This window comes from Vipera ursinii, assembly GCF_947247035.1.
Source record: "Vipera ursinii genome assembly, chromosome: 6".
Classification (NCBI taxonomy): domain Eukaryota; kingdom Metazoa; phylum Chordata; class Lepidosauria; order Squamata; family Viperidae; genus Vipera; species Vipera ursinii.
Genome location: NC_139515.1, coordinates 70,403,216 through 70,431,159, shown reverse-complemented (window position 1 = coordinate 70,431,159; position 27,944 = coordinate 70,403,216). Strand labels below are relative to the sequence as shown.

Here is a 27,944-nt window from a genome sequence, read left to right as displayed (position 1 = left end):
GCCCGCCAAGTGCAGACCCCTGACGGTTGCCGGATGTTTCCTTCCTTCCTCCTCCTCCTCCTCCCCCTCCCAATTCCCGCATCCTTCTCCTCCTACTCCAGGGGGGTCTTCAAACTTGGCCCTTTTAAGACTTGTGGACTTCAACTCCCAGAATTCTTCAGCCAGTGTGCCTGGCGGAGGAATTCTGGGAGTTGAAGTCGACAAGTCATAAAAGGGCCCAGTTTGAAGACCCCCTGTCCTACTCCCAATAGCTAACCGCAGGCCCTCCTCCACCACCACAGCGAGCGGGGCTCATCGAACAGCGACGAGGAGCTCGACTTACTCCCGCCCCCCTCCCCTCCCCTCCCCTCCCCTCCAGGCGAAAAAGGGAAGGAAAATCCGCCTCCTCTCCTTTTAGCTCCGCCCCTCGCGCTTTGCCCCGCCCCGTGCAACCAGCCGGAAGGATGCCTTCCCGGAAGTTCCGGCGGGGCCGTCGCTGTGTGGGGGTAAACAATAATGGCGGAGGCTGCGGTGGCCCCCGGTGGTGGCGGAGTAGCGGGAGCGACAGCCACGGCAGCCGTTGTCACGGCTTCCAGCGCTGGCGACTCCGCCACCACCCTCACCACCACGGCCTCCAGCCTCCCCGCCGCCGAGCCTCAGCCTCCATCCGCCGGAGCCGGAGGTGGAAGCCTCAGCTGTTGGACTAAGCAAGTCGCCTGCAGGTAACGTGCCGAGACGAGGGCGGCTGATGGCGCCTCTCGTGCCTCTTTTAATTCCGGCCCTCGCTCGCCTTGGTGGGAGCCCGTCGACGCTCTATCTCCCCGCCGCCTGGTTTTCTCTCGCCCGGAAAGAAAGACACAAAACCAAGACTTCGGGCTCGCTTTAAGGTCATCTGCCCCGTCTGGCTGGCTTCCCTGGCGTTTTGTCCCTCTCTTTTTGCGTAGGAAAAAAAAAAGCTGCTTTAAATCGCTCTTGCTCCCTTCCCTGCAAGTCTGGCTGGCTTGACTTTTTCTTTTTCTTTTTTTTTTTTGCTTGCTGTGGTTAGTTATTGAAGCCAAGCTGACGGTTGCGAAAAGCGCAGGCACAAGGGATTGCGATTGCGGCGGAGACTGAAGGAACCTGGGTCTGCCTCTTTTGTTTCCCTCGATGCCCTTCTCCAGGGGTAGGCAACCTCGGCTCTTTTATGACTCGTGGACTTCAACTCCCAGAATTCCTGAGCCAGCTCTGCTGGCTCAGGAATTCTGGGAGTTGAAGTCCACGAGTCATAAAAGAGCCGAGGTTGCCGACCCCCTGCCCTTCTCCTTTGGAGCTGGCGGGGGCTTTTTCTTATTACCACGTGGCCTCCGCGATGGTTTGTTTTGATTTCTACTTCACTACTGCAAATATTCCCTGGGCTCTCTCGAGTCCTTTGCATTTCTGCTTCTTCTCATCAGCCTTCCCTTAAGGCAGGGGTCGGCAACCTCGGCTCTTTTATGACTTGTGGACTTCAACTCCCAGAATTCCTGAGCCAGCTATGCTGGCTCAGGAATTCTGGGAGTTGAAGTCCACGAGTCATAAAAGAGCCGAGGTTGCCGACCCCTGCCTTAAGGACTGCTATGTTATTCGTAGGACATCACTCTCGGGAGTTTAAGAGTGTGATCTTTCATGGTGCCATTGTTCGTGGCTGGCAACAAACTACAGTGGTGCACTGCTTTTTGAGTTTAGCATTAAAGGTCCCCAGGGTTGATTTTTTTTCTTCCCCCTTTCTTGATGCTGTTTCTCTTTGACCAAGGCAGCTGCAATCGGCTGCAATTTATTATGTGGAAACTTTTTAACATTATAGTAATCAGACTCTGCAAACTCCTTTGGGATGGGCAAAGTTAAAAAAAAAATGGCCGTGTAGTTGAAACTTCAAATTGGGCTGCATTCAAATTGCTATCGTCTATAGAAATTATTTTAAAAAAAAAGAATTAAGTTCATTTTTAGGGTTTGATCGTGTATAGAACTGGTTAACTTCTGACTTCTTGTGTAGTACTGTACCCTCGGGTGACATGAGTAGGGTAGTGTTATTTTGCTCACCAATTTAATATTCTTCAGAAGTGCCAAAGCCCCCTTACAGATATAAATTTAAATTAAATTCTTACTTTATGGTTGCAACATAGCCTTCATTTTTTCTACTGAAACCCATATATATTAATTTTTTTTTGTTTTGTGCAAAAAGTCCAAAAGGGGCTAACTATTGTAAAATAAAATCTTTTTTTCCTGCACTCCTTCCTTTCCTTCCGTATTTTCTGTCACTTTTTCTTGTTTCAAAATCTAATAAAATTATTACCAAAAAGTGCCAAAACCCTATTCTGTTAATGTACATTATTATTAGCCTTGAATAAGTGTTATCTTTTTATTGTTTATTCTGGCTTTGGATAGTATATTTTTCGTTCTTGATTTTGATTTTTTAATTGCTTGCTACCAAAGTCACAAATTATGAGGGGGTAACTTTATAAATATCTTAAATAAATCCATAATCTAATAAGGTTTGAACTATCAGTAAGATTTGAAAACAAGGTATTAATACAGTCAATATTTTAACTGGTGTTCTGGATTATATCTGAAGTTACTATATGACATTAGTCCTATGAAGGTCATCTGAAAATGTTACAAATATGCAAAATATATGAAACTTTGTTGCCTGCTCTCTGTTGAGGTGCCAAGTTAAAAAAAAATCTAAATGTAAGGAGAAATTGCATGTATTATGTCAGAGGGAAGAAGTTTAATCTGTGTTCCATTTTGTTCTTTAATAATGTGATAATGAATGCTGCAAGTGTTTTTCTTTTTTTCAGAATACACAAAAATATCAGAAATCATGTGCTGTGTGTGGCTAGAAAACTTCATAGGAAATCTGGACAATGAGACCAAGAATTTTCACAGTTTCTCTTATTCATAAATTATAGGTTTAAACATGCATTTAGAGATTTTCCTCTTTCTTTCCAAACTGAATAAGGATGGATTCTTTTGGAATAATAGATGGTTTTATTAACATGGCTCTGGCTCTAATGAATTATGTCTTTTGGTGATCATGCTGAATCTTTTAGATAAAAGATTGTATTTAAATTTATCTTCAGTAGGTATTCTGAAATAGAGCATACTGTACACTTCATTATTTTTTTCTGTATCTTAAAATAGTAGGTTAAGTTCTCAGTGGCTGTGGTTTCTGAGTTTCTAATGGCTTGTATGAGTTGGCTTCTGCTTAAAAGTGGTCACCCAGTGTGAATCTGAATAAAGACCAATGTGTAATAATTAAGTCAGGAAATAATATAATTTCAATATCTTAAGCATAATTTCCTATGGGTGTTTGTTGCAGACTGAATTGGATACAATTCCCTGATGTAAATATCAGGGCAGCTTTTCTATGCTCCAATGAATACATAATGGTCAGGTAGCTAAAATGGGTCACAGCTAATTAAAGGGCATAGAATCAGAATCTATTTCACTACTCCTCAAAACTCCTTTTTTTAGAAACATAAAATCAGATGCAATTGATTTAAAATGACTACATGTAATGAACAGGATAAGAATCAGGTTAATTCTGTGTCACCTCAGGGTAAAGATCTATCAGTAAAGTTATTAAAAACATGAAATTTTACTATGTTATGGGTTCATTTTACGCTGTTGCTAAAATGAAGTTGATTTAACCAGCTGGCCTAAAGCATCTGTACAGAATACAAGATTAGGTTTGGAGTGGGCGTTGTTGAAATACAATCTGTACAGGTCAAATTGTACTTCACAAAAGATCGTTTGAAAGATTCGCTGTTCACTTCATATTTGACAATTGTAACATTTACTGAGTCTGACCTTGTGTGTATTTGTCTCATTGTGCTCAAACACTATATGAAAGATGTTGGGAAAGCCCATCTTCAAAGATTGTGAGGTGGAAATAATTAAAACTATTTACCGGTACATTTTTTCAGTTTTATATTCATAATTAGTGTGTATTACAAATTATTTGCTCTAGCATCATATCCTATTTCTAACTTCTCCCTTCCCAAGCACGTCTATTCCCCTGTTACTTATCTGTTAACAAAAGAGCTTTACTGAATATTATTGAGGTCATTTTCTAGCAGCAAATGTACATGTGCATTATCAGATTAAAGTAATGAAATCTCTGCAAGCAGCACATAATCCAAGTTAATGTTTCAATTAAATAGAAATTAGAAACAATGGAGTGCCTTTCACCCTTGGATGTATTGTGTATTTTAAAATACCAGACTAATTACTGCTACAATTATTTTGATACTTGTTTCTACAGAGGAATTTTAACTTAATAATAATGTAGCAAGTTTGACATAATGTGGTGATTCAATGAAAGGAAAGCCTAGCTTTTTTTATGCCTGGAGATTGCCATTGCAAGTTTGCAAATTAGGCAGTGACTATTTTTATAGATAACCTTTGCAAATCAAATTGTTTGTAATACATGAAGTGGTAAACCACGTCATATTATTTCATTGTACTAATGTGTGAAAATAGCTTACTGTGTAGATAGATTTTTTAAATAGATGGCTAGGATGGGTTTAAGTGACACATCTCTACGTAATACATTTTAAGTGCTAGTGTCCCACTTTATTTCACTCAGACCTCGCACTTCACAGCTCCCAACATTCCCTTCATGCCCAACTCCTTTGTGGTTGAGCATAAACACAAAGGGATAGGTGCTGCTGAAAACCTTTTAAAAAATTGATTATATGTCATCAAGTCATTCTTGACTTCTAGTGACCACATAGCAAATTTTTTGTCCTTGATAATCTATGCTTAAGGTGGTCTTTTCAGCTTTTCACCGTACTCATCATTTTTGCTACTGACTCCATCCACCTTGCTGCTGTTTTTTTTTCTCTTCCTTTCCTTCCACCATTCTTAGAATTAGAGCCTTTTTCCAGGGAGCTACCGTCTTCACATAATGAGTCTGAAGTAGGAAAAAGTTTATTACTATTTCAAAATTAATTTTTATTTGAAGAGATTTTTAGAGGGCAAAAACAATACAAATTAAAGATTAGAAAAGTAAAGAAAACTGATAGGTGAGTAAATGCACAAGAAAAAGAAAAGAAAAAATATATATAAAAGGAGCAGTTTCTGATCTTATTTACACCAGTTATAAATGCATTTATATTTTATTCCATCTGTTTCTATAGCTATATCATGGTTCCTTTCCCTATTCTGATATCAAAACTACCGTATATTTTTTCTGTTTTCAGCAAAAATTCTGTAAAATCACTAAGTGTAGTTGTCTTTTTCTTAGGCATGTCAATTTGGCCATCTCTGCAAATTCTGTCATTTTCATTCCTTTATTGTATTTCACAATTGTTTCATCTTTGTGCATCTAATAATTTCACTGCAGATACTATGTACAAAAACAATCTTCTGGAGGCTTTTTGTATTCTGTTCTAGTCTCAACAAAAAAAAACCTCCTCTGGTTTCAGTTGAATATTAATCTTTAAATTTTTTGAATCTCTATGTGTATTTGAATTCAAAATTTTCTAGTTAATACAATGACCCTTCATGTTTTCCACATTTCCATCATGTTTGAATTATTTATTTATTTATTTATTTATTCTTAGCCCGCGAGAGATCACCGTCCCTCAGATGGTCGGGTGTGAGTCTCTCCTACTGAGATACGGCCCGGGAGCGCAGTTGGGCCTGCTGCTAGCATACCTACCACCTAATCGTGCAGCAGCAGCCCTGCCTGAGCTACTCGATGTCCTCTCAGGGTTGGTGGTTGAATTCCCAAGACTCATGGTCTTGGGCGACTTTAACCTACCGTCCCTGGGAGGATCGTCCGATCTGGCTCGGGAGTTCATGGCTTCCATGACGGCCATGGACCTGTCGCAAATAATTTCTGGACCGACTCATGAGAGAGGCCACACCCCAGACTTAGTGTTCTTGTCTGGACGGTGGCGCGATGATATCGGTGGGGGTGCCACGACTGTTATGCCCCTGTCATGGACCGATCATCACCTCGTGCGGCTAGACTTCCCCTTTGCCACCCCCCGCCGTGGGTGCACGGTGCCAACCAGATGGTACCGCCCTAGGCGCCTAATGGACCCTGATAGGTTCCAGGCAGCGCTGGGGGACGCACATGCACTCCCTGCTCACAGCTCGGCAGATGCCTTAGTGGAAGCCTGGGAGAAGGCAGCCACGGAGGCTCTTGACCGAGTTGCACCCATGCGGCCTCTGACCCGGCGCAGATCCCAGCGAGCCCCATGGTTCACCGCGGAGCTCCGGGAAATGAAGCGTCGGAGACGGGGCCTAGAGAGCCATTGGAGATCCAGTCGATCCGAATCCGACCGATTGCGATTAAGAAGCCTCACCAGGTCTTATCTCGCTGCGATAAGGGTGGCAAAATCCAACTACTTTTCCACCCTCATCGCGTCCGCAGATAACCGCCCGGCTGCCTTGTTCAGGGTGACTCGCTCCCTACTGAACCAAGAGGTGAGGGAGGAACCCTTGCAGGGCCGAGCCGAGGAATTCGGTCAATATCTGCTGGATAAAATTGCTCGGATCCGAACCGGCCTGGACTCCAACTGGGCTGAGTTGGAAGAACAAGGCATGGACAGTCTTGTCGACGTCACCTGGGAGGAATTTGATCCTGTGACTCCCAAGGAAGTGGACAGGATTATGAGGAGGCTGAGCTCCTCCACATGCTTACTGGACCCGTGCCCTTCATGGCTGGCATATGCAGCTCGAGAGGGGACACGAGGCTGGTTCCTGGCGGTCATCTCCGCTTCTCTGAGTGAGGGTCACTTCCCCACCGCCTTGAAGGAGGCGGTGGTGAGACCTCTCCTCAAGAAGCCCACCTTGGACCCATCCTCATTGAATAACTTTCGTCCAGTCTCCAATCTTCGCTTCCTTGCGAAGGTTGTTGAGAGCGTGGTGGCGCACCAACTCCCTCAGATCCTGGATGAAGCGGTTTATCTAGACCCGTACCAATCGGGCTTCAGGCCGGGGTACAGCACGGAGACGGCATTGGTCGCTCTGATAAATGATCTCTGGAGAGCCCGGGACAGGGGCCATTCCTCTGTCCTAGTCTTATTAGACCTCTCGGCGGCTTTCGATACCATCGACCATGGTATCTTGCTGCGACGCCTCAGGGGACTGGGAGTGGGAGGCACGGTTCTGCGCTGGTTCTCCTCCTTTCTCCAGGGTCGCTCGCAGTCGGTGTTGGCAGGAGGACAGAGGTCGACCCCGAGGCCTCTCGCTTGCGGAGTACCTCAGGGGTCGGTCCTCTCGCCTCTCCTGTTCAACATCTACATGAAACCGCTGGGCGAGATCATTCGCAGCTTTGGAGTAGGGTACCATCAGTATGCTGATGACACCCAGCTTTTCATCTCAACTCCAAACAACATCAGTGATGCCCTCGACGTGATGTCCCGCTGCCTGAAAGCGGTCCGGGAATGGATGGGGAGGAACAGGCTTCAACTGAACCCGGACAAGACTGAATGGCTGTACGTACCGGCTAGCCAGGATACTCAGAACATCCCATCCCTTAACATCGGGGACGAGTTACTACCCCCTGTTGATAGGGCCCGCAACCTGGGTGTCCTCCTTGACTCGCAGCTCTCCCTGGAAGATCACATAGGAGCTGTGACCAAGGGGGCCTTCTCCCGGGTTCGACTAGTTCGCCAATTACGGCCTTATCTGGACCTGGATGCCTTACGTACAGTCACCCATGCGCTTGTGACCTCTCGCCTAGACTACTGTAACGCTCTCTACTTGGGGCTGCCCTTGAGATCCACTCGGAAGCTTCAACTGGTGCAAAGTGCAGCGGCGCGGACACTCTTGGGAGCCTCCCGATACTCCCATATCACACCTCTCCTCCGTGCGCTGCACTGGCTTCCAGTTGCCTTCCGTGTGAAGTTCAAGGTGCTGACAATGACATACAAAGCCCTACATGGCATGGGTCCGGACTACCTGCGGGAGCACCTTCTGCCAATGTCAGCGCCCCACCGCCCTGTGCGCTCCCACAGAGAGGGCCTCCTCAGGGTGCCACCGCTCAAGGAATGTCGGCTGGTGGCCCCCAGGGGGAGGGCATTCTCAGTGGGTGCGCCAGCCCTCTGGAACAGCTTGCCAACCGAAATCCGGATGGCCCCCGACCTCCGCACCTTCCGGCGAGAATTAAAAACTTACCTGTTCCAGCAGTCCGGCCTGGCCTGATAGCTCTTATTGGGGTCCCAGTTTGTATTTTACTAGTGTTTGTTTTTCATTACGGTTCATTCTGTATGCCTATCTTATTCTGTACACCGCCCTGAGTCCCTCGGGAGAAGGGCGGTTTATAAAAACAAATAAATAAATAAATAAATGTTTGAATTACCTTTATACAATGTAGAAAATGTTTCTGGTGTGATTTTACAATGGTTTTAATGAAATTTATATAATACAGTATATATTCTGAATTCAAATATTAATAAACAGTGGACAAGCCAGAAATTTTGTTACTGCTGGAGGAAATTCAGTGGTGAAAAAAGTAAGGTTCTGCATTTAGGCAAGAAAAACCAAATGCACAGGTGGTACTTGGCTGAATAGTACTGGTAGTAACTGTGAGAGGGAACTCTGAATCCTAGTGGACGATCATCTAAATATGAGCCAGCAGTGTGCTGCAGCTGCCAAAAAAGCTAACAAGATGCTAGGTTGAATTAACAGAGAGTTGTGAGTCCTTCGGGAGAAGGGCAGTATAGAAATTAAATTAAATAAATTAAATAAATTAAATAAAAGTATTAATACCACTTTACAATGCCTTGGTAAGGCCACACTTGGAATACTGCATCCAATTTTGGTCACCATGATGTAAAAAAGATGTTGAGACTCTAGAAAGAGTACAAAGAGCAACAAAGATGATTAGGGGACTGGAGGCTAAAACATATAAGGAACTGTTGTTGGAATTAGGTATGTCTAGTTTAATGAAGAGAAGGACGAGGGGGGACATGATAGCAGTGTTCCAATATCTCAGGGGCTGCCACAAAGAAGAGGGAGGCAAGCTATTTTCCAAAGCACCTGAAGGCAGGACAAGAAGCAATGGATGGAAACTAGTTTAGGAGAGAAGCAACCTAGAACTAAGGAGAAACTTCCTGACAGTTAGAACAATTAACCAGTGGAACAACCTGCCTCCAGAAGTTGTGAATGCTCTCAACACTGGAAGTTTTTAAGAAGAGATTGGAAAACCATTTGTCTGAAATGGTATAGGGTTTCCTGCCTGAGCAGGGGGTTGGACTAGATGACCTCCAAGGTCCCTTCCTCCTTCTTCTTCTTCTTCTTCTTCTTCTTCTTCTTCTTCTTCTTCTTCTTCTTCTTCTTCTTCTTCTTCTTCTTCTTCTTCTTCTTCTTCTTCTTCTTCTTCTTCTTCATTATTATTATTATTGACAGCCATATGTGAAATACTATCAAGGTGCAATCATTAGGTGTTCTGTACTAAATGCATTTTTAGCAATGGTCAGCGTATTGATTTAATTAAGGGAAGAAACACATTTTCTCCCTTTTAGAGGATCAATGCAATTCTATTAAGCAGTGGCTTTAAAACATCCTAGGTTAATGGAATATTTGGAATATTGCATCCTAACTTAATGGAATTTTTCCTAGCAATTCAACTGCTAAAGAAGTAGTAAGAAATTCTGCATATGGATCATGATCTCAGGAGTGCACATGTAAGCGACAAAGGTATTCCAGTAGATGCTGTATTCCCAATACTAGGCAGGTAAACTAGCTCTCAGAGGAATTTGTCTGATTTCTTGATATGTATATATTTTATTACACAATACTCAGTAAATTTCCAATGGAACTGAGTTCTGTTGGGAATGACTCAGGCTTTGATTATTTCAAGCTCAAACTATTGTGTGTTCTGCCTGGGGATGCCTTTGAAGGCTGCGTAGAAACTTCAGTTAGTATAAAATGTAGCTGCCCACTTCCTGGTGAGTAAGAACCACTTTAACAATATAACACTTTTATGAGTGATTCATCACTTGCTAAATGATGGTCCACTCAAATTTAATGTGCTAGTATTTATATATAAAGCCCTATTTATTTAGAAATATTGTGGTGTTTGAATGGCTTTTTGTTGACTTTTCCAGGGACCTGGTTTAAATTTATTGTAAAAGTTTTAACTGGCATATTTTGAATTTTAGAGGATGCATATTTTGAACCTTAGGGGATTATGTGTTTCATGCACTGATTAGGCAGTATATAAATTTCTGCAATAAACTTGTAAGAATTGCAGTTTAATGAGATATTCTGAAATCATAAAGATAAATTCTTAGTTACATTAAGTCTCATCAGATTAAGGTGTCATTTGATTAGCAATCTGAAGTGAATCTTTTTACATTTCCTTTCATTTGTTTTGTAAATTTTTTATTTAAATCGTGGTGATACTATCTCTAATTCAGACATGTCAAACTCGTGATGTCGGGCGACATATCAAGACTGTTTTGCCATTGCCGGCAATAGGGTGGGCATGGCTTCTGCATGACACATCCGGCCTACGGGCCAGCAGTTTGACACCCCTGCTCTAATTGGTTAATTTTAGGTATGCAATTAAATGACTCTTTGGGCAACATTGACAACAGTGAAGTATACATTAAAATTGATATATTAAAATTCTGTCTCAAATTTAGCTCTTTGTTAATTTCTTCAAATTGCAGTTAGATATTTAAGGATGCCAGTACATTCAGGAGTGTTGAAGAAAGTGCTGTAACATCTGCCTTTAGGAAGAGACTTACTGTTTTGAGAAAAATATATTTTTAACTGATGGCAAAATTTGTTTTGCTGCATGAAAATAGAGGGTATTTCTGGATTTCATAGTTTTTCCACCTCTTTAACTAAGAAGACTTTTCAGCATTCTATAACAGGGCCGTGGCCTATTCACGACTAGGCCACGCGAGCGGGGGGCCTGTGCGCATGCACACACAGTGGTGCAGCTCAACTTGCGCAAGTCAAGCTGTGCTTGTGTGCACGCCACCCCACCACTTGCACGGCCCAGTTCTCGTCTCCCCTCTCCCCACTGGGCCACCAAGCTGCAAAAATTGGGTACTGCTATTCTTTAAGATATGTAGCTTTTTTTAAAAAATGAGTATTTTTCACACTTGGGAAGTTAAGTCAACAGATCTTTAGGGACTGAATCTGTACTTATTTTCTATTATATAATATTGACACTGCTGTGTACAGCTGTCTGACATATTTTAAATTCAAGATATGCTGTTTCAACCTAACAAGTATTCCAATACTGTTCAATCTTAGTAGAAATATTTCAAGCTCAAATATAGGATTGGATGTGTCAAAGTGCCTCTGATAAATTTGGGAGAAGGTATGTCAAGCTTGAAATATTTTGCACATCTGTGCTATTCCATGGTTTCCTTTTTTGGCTGGATTAAAATAGTAATATATTCATTGCTATTAGCTTTTCATTTACTGATTTTGCAAATAGCTATATTTTAACAAAATAATGGTGACTGTTAAGACAGACTCACATGACATGAATGACTTTAATAAAATGCAAATCTGCGTTTAAAAGCATACAAATTACAGTTTAGGGTGGAAGGGCAAAATTGCCAGAAGAGTAAAAAACAAGAACCAGACTATGTAGATATGAACTTGACTGATTGATTCTGTTCACTTACTAACAAGTTCTCTGGTCTGGATGAACTGCTCATCTAAAGCACCCATAAGCTGCGAACTATAAAAATAAGTAGCATAATACGAAAAATATTAAATTCTTAACTGGCCCATAATTCAAACATCTTAACATTTTGAAATCATGGAATGTCCTCAGTAAAAACATAGCATTATGGGAGGCTGTCTTGAGAGAATATTCTGTAAGTGTTGGATATTCCACACCTCTGCCTGCCTCTGGAATACATATGTCACAGCGGTTTTTTCAATGTAGATTATTTTCTACATAGAAAAGGAAATGCAGACAATTTGATACTAAATAGAATTTTTTGATTTCCCATTATTACTGTTATAATGAGACTACCATAGTTTTTCTTACTGGTCAAGAGTTCTAAAAAAGGGGTGTTTTCTAATAGAGTCACTTTTCAGAGTAAGATGGGTGTTCTATAAATTTAATAAATAAATATAAAATTAGGCAACATCCAGTTCCAGCATTCTCCCCATTCCCGAGCACAAAAGATCACGCACAATGCTTAGGCAGTCCTCAACTTACAGACACAATTGGTTCTGGAATTTCTGTCATAAGTTGTCGTGTTCATAAGTCATCCCATGGTCAGACTTGATTTTATGGCCATTTTTGCCATAGTGGAAGTTGAGTCACAGTTGTAAGCGCAAATCTAGATCAACCAATGGCATTTTTGTGCCAGTTAGGTTGCATTGCACTGCATCACCTTGCATTCTTACATGCTTCCCACATCCACTCAAGACACATGAGCAACTCTATATCTATGGTCATGTTCTACACAACAGTTATATTAATTTAATTTAATTTTAATTTTATTAGATTTATATACCGCCCTTTCCCGAAGGACTCAGGGCGGTTTACAGGGAATTTAAAATCAGCAATACAAAATACAAAAGTTAAAAAACAATTAAAAAGATTAAATTATCCCTTAAAATAAAAACCCCAGTTAAAAATTCTCAGCCTGGGCCAGAGAGCTCGAAGAGCCAGGTTTTAGTTTTGACAAAGATGCTCAACTATTAGTTTTGACAAAGATGCTCAACTGATAGAAAATGTATTTGTTGCCATTCTAGAATTTTTATTATATTTGTCATTGCTTTGCAAAAATAATGTGAGAGATTTTATTTGTCTCAATCATCTCACTTTATTTAGTCTTTGACTTAGAAACATAGTTGGGACTGGAACCTCCATCACTAAACAATGTGGTTGTTAAGTCATCATGTGACCATGACCAATTTTATGACCTTTTTGCCACAGTCGTTAAGTGTATCTGGCTTCTCCAATTGACTTTGCCTGTTGGAAGCTGGTTGGGAAGGAACCCTAACCCTGTTATATTTTGCTATTAAATTGTTAATTTCTGAATAAAGATAATTGCCTATTGTGATACTTTTTAAAAATTTGACCGTACTCATCTGGTTTACACACTTTCTTTTTAATTCTGCGCGCCATCCCACCTTATTCTTTCTTATCTTTAGTTTGTATAATTTTCTTGGAAAATAATTTTCAAAGTTTGAATTAATTGCTGCCTTGCTGCCTTTTTACAATATGAATCCTGCAACAAAAAGGCATGCATTTTACTCAGATAAATATAAATCCTACTCTAGGGCAGAATGTCTGTGTCTTAAACTACAGGTAGCCCTTGAGTTACAACAGCAACTGAGACTAGAATTTCTATCACTAAATGGTTGTAAACTGTGATATCATTCACACTCATTACTTAGCAATGGCAATTCCAGCAGTTCCAGGCAGGAACTGTAGAGCACAGGCAATTCTACAGGCAGGAGAATCCTGTCGGTGCACTGTTAAGTGCAGGCAGGTGAAAAAGCAGTGAGAGAAGAAGCAGCTTGCAACTTCCTGCTGGTTTCCCAGTTGACTTTGCTTGTGGAAAGCTAGCAAGGAACATTGGAAATCATGTTCACATGATTCCTGTATGTGTTTATGCAATTTTCAGCCACAGGCTGCAGTAGTGGCCCTTGGTTTAGGTGGCTGTAAAATGTCGTTAAAAATCCGTGATACACTAATTATCAATACTAGAGCCTATAACAGTGGTGGCGAACCTTTTTGAGACCGAGTGCCCAAACTGCAACCCGAAACCCACTTATGCATCGCTGGGTGCATAAGTGAGCAATGCTCCAGCAACCTGATCTGGGTGTCGGAGGCCTGCAAAATTGGCTGGGGGTGGGGAGCAAAATCACTCTGCAGCCCTAGATCTGGGCAGCAGAAGCATTTTGCAGGCCTCCAATGCCCGGATTGGGCCGCTGGAGCATCGTATAATGATCGGCGGGGGGGGGGGGCGCGAAATTGCTCCAGAGGCTTACCTGGACTCGTGCTGCAGCTGCCTCCACTATCCAGCCTGGATCCGCCCAGCTCTTGCAGCTACTCCCTGACTCTCAGTGCAGAGATAGAGAGAGCAAGAGCGCAGGAGCACGTGGAGAGCATGCAGGGCAGCCTGGCCCTGCCTCGCTCTTGGGTGATGGTGCGCATGCTCCCAGGGATGGCTCCACGTGCCGCCTGTGGCATGAGTGCCATAGGTTCGCCACCCCTGGCCTATAATGACTAAAATGTTGAGTTCAGCACTCCAGAACATTAGGGTTATTATTCAGGAATGTTTGCAATTTGTTTTCCTCAGGCATGATGGAATTCCATTAAAACTACATAATAATCTTTCTGGTTCAGCCATATTTACAAATTTATGTCTTTCAGATATTTCATGCATGGTGTTTGCAAGGAAGGGGACAACTGCCGTTATTCCCATGATCTCTACACTACTCACTCTGGCATGGTGTGTAGGTATTTTCAGCGAGGATGCTGTGCTTATGGAGATCGTTGCAGGTATAGAAATCCACCTGTATGTTCTATGTGTTAACAAGGAGCAAATTCCTGCTATTTATGGCTATTCATCCGCAGTGGCTTTTAAAAGAAATGAACAAGTTTTAGTTCAATGAATGTGATAAACTATGGGTAAGCCTGATCATGGAAGTTGCACATTACCCATCTCAGGTGTTACCACCAATGCTGATGTAGTAGATTACTCAGTATAGTGGGAGCAGCAATACTACTGTACTAATAAGCAAAGAATGGGATTGTGATTTGTGGTGCTACAATCAAATGGTTTCCCATCACTGAGAATCTTATGTAGTGTGTTATACAGATACATTTTATATTCTACAGAAGCTTGTGCAAATACTGAGAAAAAGACTGTTAAGTAGAATTTTAATCATAAACTGAACTTGGAAATATGATGTTAAAGTGAGACTACTGTGTTTATAATTGCCTTCTAATTGCTGTTTTCTGTACAGCACAAAACTTTTATAGGAGTCATGTAGGAAGCAGGATCACAACAAAATTAATATTTTACTGCTATGCCCTATTTCATGCTAGCTTTGTCTAACCTGATACCTTCCATCTGGGATGCCTCTGTAAAGTCACTCTAACCCACATCTTCCACAAATGTAAACGATGCTCCGGGGTGCCAAATATGTGGAGATCAACAAGACAGAGAAAATTGACTATCTCTCAAAAGTTCACATGTCTAATTCAACAACCATATTTGTTTTCAAATAATCGATTGGTGAACAGTCTACATGTAGAGTAATAAAGTATATATTCTTTAATGCAAATGCAGTCATCGCAAAGGGGCTCAGGAAGAATGATATATAGTACTCTTATATGCGTGCAAATTTCTTCCTCCTGTTTTTGTGATGTAAAAAAATATATCAAAACACAATGCAGAAATGTACTTAAGATGAAATAATTGGAAGCAGAGAAGGAAGAGAATTCCTAGGGTAGAATTTGGTACAGTAATGAGTGGAAGTCCACAAATATGATGGGAATGCAGATTCATTTTCTCTCACTGACCTTCAAAATCTGCTTTAGAGACCTTTTAGAACAGATTTTGATTTCCCAATAATTGCTTTCTCTTACTGATCAAAAAAGTTGATAAGTGGATTGTATCGTTCACATATTTTTCCCTCAAGGGCAGTTACCATCTGGTGGCTCTTCCAGCGGTACAGAGCGCTAGAGAAAATATTTATCTCGGTGAAGCTTAACAAGTCACTTCAAAACACATTGTCCAATAATTATTTAAGACCACTTCAAGTATTTTAATGAACTCTCTTTCTCATCCCCCTTCTATATAATGCATTTCTGATTCTTTGAAGCAATTTCTTTTAACTGGAATTCACACAGCATTATTTTTGCAATTTCTGTCTTTGGTCCTTATCAGATATGAACATACCAAGCCATTGAAAAGAGATGAAACGACTACTGTGAGTCCAGTTGCAAAAAACTATCCTTCGGCCTCAACGGATGTGACCCCGTCTCCTGGAACACTTGAAGTGAGCAGCGGTGAGACTGAAGACAAAGAGCTGGCAGCTGCAGGAGCTGGGGCTGAAGATTGGGTGAATGCTGTGGAGTTTATTCCTGGGCAGCCGTATTTTGGTCGTGGTAAGTTGATTCATTGTAATAGAAATAAATGTTCATTGCCAATCATGGCATCTTTTTGTGTGTCTCCCTAGACTGAGTATCTAAGCAAGAGCGGTATTCATTTGAACAGTTGTTCCGCTTTGTGTTATAAGCTGCCTTGTAATAAATCACACACTGACTTATGGGTTCCTTCCCAATCGTGCCAGTGAGGGCAGTGCCTCCCTATGGTCCTTTTAGTTCAGCACAATTAGCCAGCCATCTGTTGTGGTCTGAAGGTGCCAAACATTCTAGGGGGACCTTTAAATTGCATATTCATTGAAGGAAAGTCCACTGAACTCAGTAACCTAAAAAAAATATACCTAATATAATAACAAATGAGTGTAGGCAGCAAGAAGAAGTTATATATGGAAAATAGTGTTGCAGTCTCCAGATTTTATCAGCTAGCAGACATTTGCCTTTCTGTATTATTTGCCTTTCTATAGTTTAGAGTTATATAGAGAATACAAATTTCTCCAAGAATTTATCCCTTCTTCCGTTAGGAATATTTTCCTTATCCAAGTGATAGGTGTTCTTTTTCAAACTGAAGTTGGTACTTTTTATGTGTGAAGTGAAAAACATTGTAGTCTCTGAGGATCACAGGGACTGGAACCATAATGCCTTTTTATCTATAGAACCTCAGCAAACCACCATTTCTTCTCCTCTGAGGATTAAGTGTAATCTGATACCAGCAATATCTGATAGAATTTATGGAGCAAATGCAGAATTATTCATTTGTACTTCAAACTTAAAATATCAGTTCTGATGATTAGGCTTCTTTGATTCTTCCCTATGCCCAATTTTTGTAGTGCTTTGCTTAATTAAAAATCTAGCAAACACACAAGCTTGCACTTTGTATTATTCCAAATATTTTAGTTGGTTCTAATAATTTTTCACCATTCAGGTGTAACTTTTGGATTTTTGGCCACATATATAGCAAAAGCAATAGCACTTAGACTTTACAGCCCTCTTTAAGTGGTTTACAGAGTCAGCATATTGCCCTCAACAATCTGGGTCCTCATTTTACTGACCTCGAAGGATGAAAGGCTGAGCTGGTGAAAATCCAACTGCCAAACTGCTGGCAGTCAGCAGAATTAGCCTGCAATACTGCATTCTAACCACTGCGCCACCATGGCTCTTAAACCTAGCTGTGATTGTTTTTCATGTTATTTTAAACTTTCAGTACAGGTGGTCCTTGGTTTATAACTGTTAGCTTAATGATGGCTTGAATTCAACAACAGTCTCTGAAAACGTCAGTTATAACCCAGATTTGAAGTTACAACTGTCGACTAATCCCTGCAATCATGTGATTGCAATTTGGGCACTTGGAATTGGTACAATTAAAACCAGTTGCATCATCCCACACTCATGTGATCATAATTTGTGAGGTTTTTTGCCAGTTTCAGACAAAAAAAATCTGGGTGTATATATCATTGGTTGAGATGGATTTGTACTTATTGTATGTCCATGTGACTTGACTTAAACCAATGGTAAAAATGATCATCAAATTGGGTCTGACAAGTTCAAAATCCAATCCCAATTGTCTTAGAAGGTTGAGGACTATGTGTTTTACATTTATGTTGTTCAGATGATTATGGTATTAATCAGATATTCTAATAAGAGCACATGGCCTAAATTGTTCAGCTTGCTTCTTATGACTAAGCTTTTTTTTTGGTGTGTAAATCTTGTTGAATGGCCTTTGTTCAAGTAATTTCTTTAGTCCAATCAAGCTGTTGATTAATAACTCTCTTTACTGCCCTGTATATAACTTCCAGTTGTCAGCACTTCTCTAATAATATGTTTACTTCTCTAATGACATGTTTAGGAAGGAACATAGCCATAATTTGTTACATATTACTACTCAAGTCCTGGACACAACCAAATAACACAAACATGCATGTTGTGAACTACAGTCATGGCCGAAATTGTTGGCACCCCAGAATTTTTTTCCAGAAAATCAAGTATTTCTCACAGAAAAGTATTGCAGGAACACATGTTTTGCTATACACAGGTTTATTCCTTTGTGTGTATTGGAACACAACAAAAAAGGGAGGAAAAAAAGCAAATTGGACATAATGTCAAACAAAACTCCAAAAATGGGCTGGACAAAATTATTGGCACCCTTAAGTTAATATTTGGTTGCACACCCTTTGGAAAAAATAACTGAAATCAGTCGCTTCCTATAACCATCAATAAGCTTCTTACACCTCTCACCCAGAATTTTGGACCACTCTTCCTTTGCAAACTGCTCCAGGTCTCTCTTATTGGAAGGGCACCTTTTCCCAACAGCAATTTTAAGATCTCTCCACAGGTGTTCAATGGGATTCAGGTCTGGACTCATTGCTGGCCACTTCAGAACTCTCCAGCGCTTTCTTGCCATCCATTTCTGGGTGCTTTTTGACGTATGTTTGGGGTCATTGTGCTGCTGGAAGACCCAAGATCTCGGACGCAAACCCAGCTTTCTGACACTGGGCTCTACAGTGCGACCCAAAATCCTTTGGTAATCCTCAGATTTCATGATGCCTTGCACACATTCAAGGCACCCAGTGCCAGAGGCAGCAAAACAACCCCAAAACATCATTGAACCTCCACCATGTTTCACTGTAGGTACTGTATTCTTTTCTTTGTAGGCCTCATTTCGTTTTTGGTAAACAGTAGAATGATGTGCTTTACCAAAAAGCTCTATCTTGGTCTCATCTGTCCACAAGACGTTTTCCCAGAAGGATTTTGGCTTGCTCAAATACATTTTGGCAAACTGTAATCTTGCTTTTTATGTCTCTGTGTCAGCAGTGGGATCCTCCTGGGTCTCCTGCCATAGTGTTTCATTTCATTTAAATGTTGACGGATAGTTTGCGCTGACACTGATGCTCCCTGAGCCTGCAGGACAGCTTGCATTCCTTTGGAACTTGTTTGGGGCTGCTTATCCACCATCTGGACTATCCTGCATTGCAACCTTTCATCAATTTTTCTCTTCTGTCCACGACCAGGGAGATTTGCTACAGTGCCATGGGTTGCAAACTTCTTGATAATGTTGCGCACTGTGGACAAAGGCAAATCTAGATCTCTGGAGATGGACTTGTAACCTTGAGATTGTTGATATTTGTCCACTCTTGGAGAAGTCATTAGGCTAGGGGTTAACATAGTTTTTCCACCCAGCACTGTGAATGTTTCCATCTTATGTTCAATTAAAACATGACAACAGCTAATGTTTGTGTAGTATTATTTTAAGCAGACTGTGTTTTTCTATTCTTGTGACTTACATGACGTTTAGAGCGCATTTTATGGCCAATTCATGCAAAACTCCACGTAATCCCAAAGGGTTCACATACTTTTTCTTGCAACTGTAGTTGGCTAAATATTTAAAAGGTGGTGGTTCTACATGTCAGTCTGTACAAATGCAAAATCTGCACATTAGCATATCTCCATGCTTTTCACATGCAGTGCAGTATGTACCTTCTTAAATGTTTCACTTGGAATGGACCACAGAACTAAATAAGTATGTTTTCATGTCCTTTATGTTTTTGAAATACATTAAAAAAGATGTTTCATGTTGTTTCAAATAACTCTTTTAAGATGGCATGTTTTTGGGTGGAAAACAAGAAAGCGTGATAGAGGACTAACCTGTAGCTATTTTCCTTAAAATAATTTGTATGATTACATTTTTTTTAAAAAAAAAGGCTACTCAGGCTTTACCATTCAAGAATCAAATGCTCTGTTTCTTCATTCTGATTGCTCCAGCTGCTCCTTCCTGCACTGAAACTCCTCTGCAGGGAATGGTAATTGAAGAGGAATATGAAAAACAGCAAACCAGCTTAGAGATGAAGAAACAACTATGTCCCTATGCTGCAGTAGGAGAATGCCGTTATGGAGAAAACTGCGTATATATTCATGGGGATATTTGCGACATGTGCGGCTTGCAAGTCCTCCATCCCGCTGATGCTGCACAGAGATCATTACATATAAAGGTAAGTGGGAAAAATAAGTGAAATAACTAGTTGGCTAACAAAAACCGTAGAAACTTTTGAATTATTGCAAAAGGTTTCTCAGGTCCAGAGAAGAGCAGGAAAATGATGAGGGGGGGGGAATGAAGGCTAAAACGTACTAAGAACGGTTAAAGGAATTGCGTACATTTAATCTAATGAAAAGAAGGACGTATGGGAACATGATAGCACTGTTGCAGTGTTTGAGAGGCTTCTACGAAAACAAGGGGGTCAAACTATTTTCCAAAGCACCAAAAGAACAAGAAACAGTGGATGGAAAATAACCAAGGAGAAAAGCAACCTAGAACTAAGGAGAAATTTCCTAACAGTGAGAGCTATCAACTAATGGAATAGCTTACCTTTAGAAGTGGTGGGGGCTCCATCACCTGAAGGCGTTCAAAAAGAGATTGGACAACCATTTGTCTGAAGTGGTACAGGGTCTCCTGCTTGAGCAGGGAGTTGGACTAGAAGACCTCCAGGGTCCCTTCCAACTCTATTATTCTATGTTTTATTCTGTGTTCTAAATCTTTCTTATCATAGGTCCAAGCAAGTGACTGATGGCCTGGGTGTGTTGCTGTGCAGAGTTTGGGCAGAATTCTTTAGGGCAGGGGTGTCAAACTCAATTTCATTGCGGGCCGCATCAGCATTGCGGTTGCCCTCAGGGGGGAGGGTGGGTGTGGCCAGGGTGGGCGTGGCTGGAGTGCGTATGGACTACTGGGTGGGCATGGCCAGCTCTACATCGTTTGCATCAAGGGTGCCTATGGGGGCCTGGGCAGGAGTGGGACAGATCTGAGGGTCTCTGGGCCAGGGCCAAGGCAGTGGGGGCCATTCCCTCACTGTTTCCAGGATGGCTTCGCGGGCCACATGAAACCACTTCGCGGGCCGGATCCGGCCCCCAGGCCTTGTGTTTGACATGTCTGCTTTAGGGTTAACTGGGGCCAGCGCAAAGAAAACTAAAGCAGGGTGATACTGCTCTGTGCCTTGAAAAGGTGTCCCCCAATTCAATCTAATCCAATATGCTGTAATGTGAATTGGACCTAATCTGACATTGGGTTGTTCTACAGCTAGTTGTTTTATAGTAAGAAGGCTATTGCAAAATAAGTCAACTCCCAAGTCTCCATCCCCTCGCTTCCCCCAGAGCATCTCTTCTTAGTTGGACCCAATAGATAGGGAAATTCTACCTAAAGAAAACAGTACCAAAGGTAACAAAGCGACTAAGACATAATAACTAGCACTCTTGCATCCGATCTGGAAACCTACTGGCACCTAGTACTGTCTCCCTGAAGGATAGGGATCATTCGACTAAACTTGCTAATGCAGGTTAGCAAAAGGACTGCCAGTGGCAGTTTATGGATCTTCCTCAACAAGAACCCCATGTAAAGCAAACTGTTCTGCTATCAGTGCATTCTGATTTAGATCATACCTGGAAGGTCAGACAAAGCTGATCAAAGGCCCTTCTGGTCATAACAATAGCCGTAGCATTTAGACTTATATACCGCTTCATAATGCTTTACAGCCCTTTCTAAGCGGTTTACAGAATCAGCAGATTGCGCCCAACAATCTGGGTCCTTATTTTACTGACCTTGGAAGGATGGAAGGCTGAGTCAACCTTGAGCCGGTCAGGATCAAACTCCTGGCAATCAGCAGAATTAGCTTGCAATACTACATTCTAACCACTGCACCACCACTGCTCATAGCAGCCACCTGCTGCAATAGTAGGAGTGATTGGTCCTGTGCCTGCTCTTTTGGGAATACACCCTGTCAAGAACAATATCCATGGGTCCCAAATCTTTCTGTACTTATAGTATCTCTGTCTCCCAGGATTCAGTCCTAGTCTGCCCATAGACTGGGGTAAGTTTGAGTACCATCAGTATATTGACGATATGAAACCACAAACCAATGGATTGTATTTCCCAATAACTTTAGATAAATATTAAGCAAGATGGGGGAGAAGGACAGTCCTAGGGTGTCCTGCAGTGAAATGCCAAAGGCTTGATCTGTCTTTCAAAAAAAAAATGGACTTAGCTACTAAGGCAGAAGAAGAACTGCTGCCAAACTGTGCTCCTAGTTGCCAGTCCTCAGAGAAGATCCAAAAGGATGCTATGGTCAATGAGATTAAATGCTATTAAGAGCCTTGGTGGAGCAGTGGGCTAATGTCTCCTTAAGTAACACCAGCTGCCTGCAATTAGTGCAGGTTCGCATCCCACCAGGCTCAATGTTGACTCAGCCCTCCATCCTTCAGAGGTAGGTAAAATGAGGACCCAGATTGTTGGGGGCAATAAGCTGACTTTGTAATAATGCCGCTTGGGGGGGCGCGAAAGCCCTAATAAGCAGGCATATACATAGAATGAAGGCTATTGCTAAGCACATTGGTTTGTGCTTAAATTGTAAGCCGCCCTGAGTCTTCGGAGATTAAAATAAAAATAAAATAAAAAATATTAAGAGTTCCAACAGGACCAAGAGAAAAGCACTCTTTAGGTCTGTTGCAGAGTGGTTAAAGTTGCTTCTGTGCTGCATGCAGCCCTGAATCCAACTGAAAGGTTTCCAGATAAACCATCTGATCCAGAATAGCCATACAGCAAGATGGTTTCTGCATTTGATAATTCTCGCTTTCCTAATTGTTCCTTTGAGGAGGTGAGATAAACTACTTGCTGATATATTGCTTTCTAAGATAGATTCTTAGAAAATAAAATATTTTCATAACCTGTCATCTGTATGGGATACATAAGGCTATGTTTCCCCTTTGAAATACATTGAAGCAATAATTGGGAAAATGTGTATTTTAAGTTTACAGACTTTAAAATATGCAAAACTCTTTCCAAGTGACTGTGTATATCATTACTGCATTTTAAATTTTAGTGAGAAACTTATATAAAGTGAATTTCAATGATAATAGGCAGGACCAAATTTTTAAAAAATAAATAAATGGAAGAACTACAAACAAAGCATATCAAGAATAAATGCTTGTGAGAAATGATATGATTTTGAATATCCTTCTGAAATGTGGTAATAATTTATTTTATCCAGCTTCTAGATTTTATCCAGTTTCTCCTTAACCGTATGTCATCACATTATTATGGTCAGTGAATGTTAAATGTGATTCTCCAGTACAGGTTAATTCATATATTTTTTAAAAAATAGTTCAGACCTAGAGAGATGAAATACATGATTATACCTTTTATAGAACTGGGCTGCAAATGAAAACAAAGTGAGATTTATATTAAAGTCAATCACTATCCCAAACCTTATCATATGGAAGACACAACACAAAAGAAAGATACAATATTCTTGTATCCAGGATGCATAGTTTCAGTTTAATCACAGCAATTAGGTGGATATGTGTCATTTCCATTGATTTGGAGGGATAAAGGAATAAATATGAATATGAGATAGTTTGGCTACCTGTTGCCATTTTTCACATTTACAATTGTGAAAACTAAATTGTAAATAGGTATGCGAGGGAATTGTTATGTTACATGTATTTTATATATTACCAGTCATGTTTCTACTGAAAAATAAGCAACTTATAGTAAAACTGTATTTTATTTCAGTATTTAGTTCTTTCTTCAGGAGAACTAAAAAAAAATCTAAAAACCTAAAAAAAACCCCCAAAGATAAGGTGCTCTGGATTGTCACTCTTTCCATGTCCAGGGCACTTTATAATCTGAAATACTTAAGGAAAAATGACTTTTGAAGTTGCTTAGCGACAGAGAAGAGCATTGTAGAAGTTGTAGACCTCTCAAATGCTTTCATGATGATTTTTCTCCAAATTTGACTTTATGATCAGATAGTGTCAGTTTCCTCTCCTTTCCTTCACAGTCTTGCATCGAAGCGCATGAGAAGGACATGGAGCTCTCCTTTGCAGTTCAGCGTAGTAAAGACATGGTGTGTGGAATCTGCATGGAGGTGGTATATGAAAAAGCCAATCCCAGCGAGCGTCGATTTGGGATTCTATCCAACTGCAATCATACTTACTGTCTCAAGTGCATTCGCAAGTGGAGGAGTGCTAAACAATTTGAGAGCAAGATCATAAAGTGAGGCACTTCCCCATGTCCGTTGTGCTTTGTTTCTTGGGGAGAATTAGTATTTTGTGTGAACTGGCAACTTCGTCCCTCTTTCATCCCAAGACTGCATTTAATACATAAGTAATGTTACCATTCAGCATTGAGGGTTTTTTGGATCTATTTTCTGACCTCAGTACTCTTGACTGGTCAGCAAGGTCCACTGAGTTTGAATGTTAAGTCATACTTTTTGTTGTTGTTAAATGGAAGCAACCTGCTGTTCTGTTGGTTGCTGTACAAAATCACTTGGGTTCAAATGGTGCAAGAGACAGAAACTCCAAACGTGTTTCTTAAGTCTTTTCTCGTTCATTACTGAGCCAGTGGCCCATTCCTTTTTAAAATCTGCTTGGAAAAACAAAACCAAACCAATATGGACATCCAAGAAAACTAAGTTACAAAAATAAATTTATTTATATCTAAAGAAAAATGAGTCTGTGTGTGAAATGTTTTTCCCCTTCATGTTCTTTGAAAACCTCAATAAATGCCTTGGGTTGGGGTTTTTTTTGCAGGGGTGTGTGGGGGGGAGAGTTTTAAATTGTTTAAGAAATGCAATAGACTGGACAGAGATACGATAGACTGCTTGTAAAGGTGGTTGTATGTCTGTACTGAGAATGGCGCCCCTGTCATGTAGAATTTTGCAGTGCAGTCTGTTCGTTTCCCAGGTCCTGCCCAGAATGTCGGATCACATCTAACTTTGTCATTCCAAGTGAGTACTGGGTGGAGGAGAAGGAAGAGAAGCAGAAACTCATTCAGAAATACAAGGAGGCAATGAGGTATGAGCATTGCAGCCTCGAACCGAATTTGACTGCAGAGGTTAAGCGCGTACATGGAGAAAAGTGTTACCTGAAGTCCTCTCATGCCTCCTTCCCACCCCACCCTATGAGATGCATCTTTAACCATGAGCAGATGCATGCTGTGTACACAAGTAACCTTTGTGCCAAATAGCCTCATGTGCTGTTCCCTTATTCACTTGGTTACAATTTAGCCATAAATAATAGCACATTTTATTCTGGAGTGTTTCCTCTGCATGCACCTATCCATACGCACACCTTTTCAGTATGCACATCCACATAATCCACTGTGTTAGGTATGTTAATTTAACATGGTTTCCGCAACAAGCAGTCTTTCTTTTTAAAGAAAAAGTCACCTGGCTTATAAAGCAAATACAGTACTGAAATCTGATTGGCTATGCTGTGAGTAAGGGTTGCGATATTTTCCTTTCCAGCAACAAGCCATGCAGGTATTTTGATGAAGGCCGTGGGAGCTGCCCATTTGGAGGGAACTGTTTTTACAAACACGCATATCCTGATGGCCGTCGAGAGGAGCCCCAAAGGCAGAAAGTGGGAACTTCAAGTAGATACAGAGTAAGTCCCACTGCTTTGTTGATTTTTTTTTCCTTTGCAGATAGAAAAGTTTTGAATTAGGCTTTTGAAGATAGCTGAATAAAAACTATTTTGAAGTACAGGATGGGGAGGGGGCATCAAACGAATAACTTTGTGAAGCAAAAACTTCATAACCTCTTGTGATTTTTTTTCTTGCACCCTTTTTTTGACCGTTTTTAATCATGAAGAGGTAATCAGCCTAAAGTCCAGGATCATGTAATGGGCATGTTTATATGTAACAGCCAAATCAGAGCAGTGCCAATACTATATTTTTATGTTGAATGACTTGACTTGACTTGAAAGGCTGACTTGAAAGAATAGTTGATGATTATTGTGAAATATGCATTCTACATAAATGTTAGTTTAGTGCTACATAAAATAATGTATCTAGTCCCCCTTAATTATAAAATGGTGGCTAACAATGTAGCTTTAATATTTTTATTTTATTTTAAGAAGGATCACGTAGTCCTCCCTTGAAAGCAATTGTATCAAGATTAGCAAGAGAGTCTTCCCACCAACTCTAAATTAGTAAGAAAGTAAGAAGACCTGACTGTAGCCCACCCATAAGACTGCAACCTCTTAGGTCTGCATTGTGGTCAGCTAAGGACTTGATTATCCCCTTCCATCATCTCTTGTTTGATGTTTCTTGAAACGGTTGAAAACAGATCCAAAGGTACCTCCTGTTAGGTAGATTGCAATTTGCAGGCTTGTTACAGTGTTACTGTGTTTGTCTGTTTTCAGGCTTCACCTTTGACACAGAAGTACACCTTGCATGCAAGTATGCAAAATCTCTGCCCAACCGATAAAAAAGGTTACAAAAATGTCAGGATCATGGTTATATTTTTATGATCCTAATTTCTTGCATGGGTATCTGCAGAGATTTTCTTTGACTTTCAGACACTGATAGCATTAGAGAGGCAATCTTCACACCCTAATCAGGGGTCCCCAGCCTTAGCAACTTGAAGACTTGTGGACTTCAACTCCTAGAATTCCTCAGCCAGCAAAGCTGGCTGAGGAATTCTGGGAGTTGAAGTCCACAAGTCTTCAAGTTGCCAAGGTTGAGGACCCCTTCCCTAAATAATCCCCCTCAGTCGAAAGATACCAAGCTTTCCCAGTTCTATTCAGTGTTTGAGGGACAAGGAGTATTGGAGCACCAGCTGTAGGAATCGTCTACACCAGAGAAATGGGTTTGTTGGGGTAATGGCGCTCGTGTGAGGCCAGTAATTCTGCTCTACTTGTAGGCTCAGCGGAGAAACCGGTTCTGGGAATTCATTGAAGAGAGGGAGAGCAGCGATCCCTTTGAGAATGATGAAGATGAGGTGGTGACCTTTGAGCTGGGTGAAATGCTTCTCATGTTGCTGGCGGCAGGAGGCGATGATGACCTAACAGACTCCGAAGATGAATGGGACTTGTTTCATGATGAGCTGGAAGACTATTATGATTTGGACCTATAGCACATCTTTGTGGTGTTTTGGACTGTCTGCTCCATTTTTTCCCCCCTCCCGGGCAGCAGCTCTTTTTCCTGTGGTGTTGTGGCAGTGCCTGTGTTTTTCTCCTAGGCAGGCCTATCAATTCCAGGCGCTGTTGTTGTAATAACTCCCCCCCTCCCCCCTGGTCCCCAAAATCTGTCTCCTTTTCCCTCCCCTCCAACCTGTTCCCCTTTCTAAGCCCTAGGAGTGTGTTTCTTTTTCTGTTAAAACAAATGACATGAAATAAACCTTTAAAACGTTAGGGTTTTTTTTGTAAAAAATGAATTTAACTGTCAGACAGTTAGATTAGACTTGTTGCTTTATATCTGTGTTCCTGACAGGATTCACCCAGTTCCAGGGTTCAAATGTTTACAGGACTTCCACACTCATCTTTTAAGAGCCCAGATACAAACTTGAGAACACTGGCTGTACGGTGGGGGGATGGGCAGAGGTTGGCCAACTGCCTTGTTCCACAATAAGAGACTCTGAAAACCAATTTTCCTACTTCAGATTTCAGGCCAGCACATATTTTCTTGGCTGGCTTTAGCTCCATTCCAATCCCCCCTCGTGTACATGTGTTCATTTGTGGTTTTGGTCTCTTGTTTACTTGCACATTTACTATTTACTACTGTGTAACCAGAACCATGTGCGAATGTTCCGGTTTTTACTGTTTGGCATGAAAGGCAAATGTGTTTGTGTGTGAAAGGAGAACTTTCTATGTATGTATATACAAATAAAATACAGAGTTGTATCCCAAGGGCTGGGCAACTTGGTATATGTGTGTATTAAACCCTTTTCCTCTATCCTCTCATCCCCTTCTTTACACAAACCTTTTGGTGCATGATATCTTAACATTCAACTGGATTTTGAAATGAATGTTGTGGTCTCAGCAAATTCTGTGGAAATGGTCTTTAAAACAACTAATAGAGTAGACACTTCCTTACTGACACCAGCACTCCATTCTCTTCCTA

The 27,944-nt window shown here is 41.2% G+C and overlaps 1 protein-coding gene across 3 annotated transcripts; it reads left to right on the top strand.

Moving 5' to 3' along the window:
- Window positions 1-464: 464 nt before the first annotated feature.
- On the top strand, window positions 465-27,730 carry MKRN1 (makorin ring finger protein 1). Of its 3 annotated transcripts, none has more exons than XM_083366505.1 (8): window positions 465-701; window positions 14,324-14,452; window positions 15,846-16,066; window positions 19,820-20,046; window positions 23,881-24,095; window positions 24,785-24,828; window positions 25,348-25,486; window positions 26,746-27,730. In XM_083366505.1, the coding sequence occupies exons 1-8, from the start codon at window positions 496-498 to the stop codon at window positions 26,828-26,830; spliced, it is 1,266 nt and encodes a 421-aa protein (XP_083222631.1). In that variant the 5' UTR covers window positions 465-495; the 3' UTR covers window positions 26,831-27,730. The 3 variants fall into 3 exon arrangements, with proteins under 3 accessions (XP_083222631.1, XP_083222629.1, XP_083222630.1); XM_083366503.1 differs by having other exon boundaries at window positions 24,785-24,895; XM_083366504.1 differs by lacking the exon at window positions 24,785-24,828.
- Window positions 27,731-27,944: the final 214 nt, after the last annotated feature.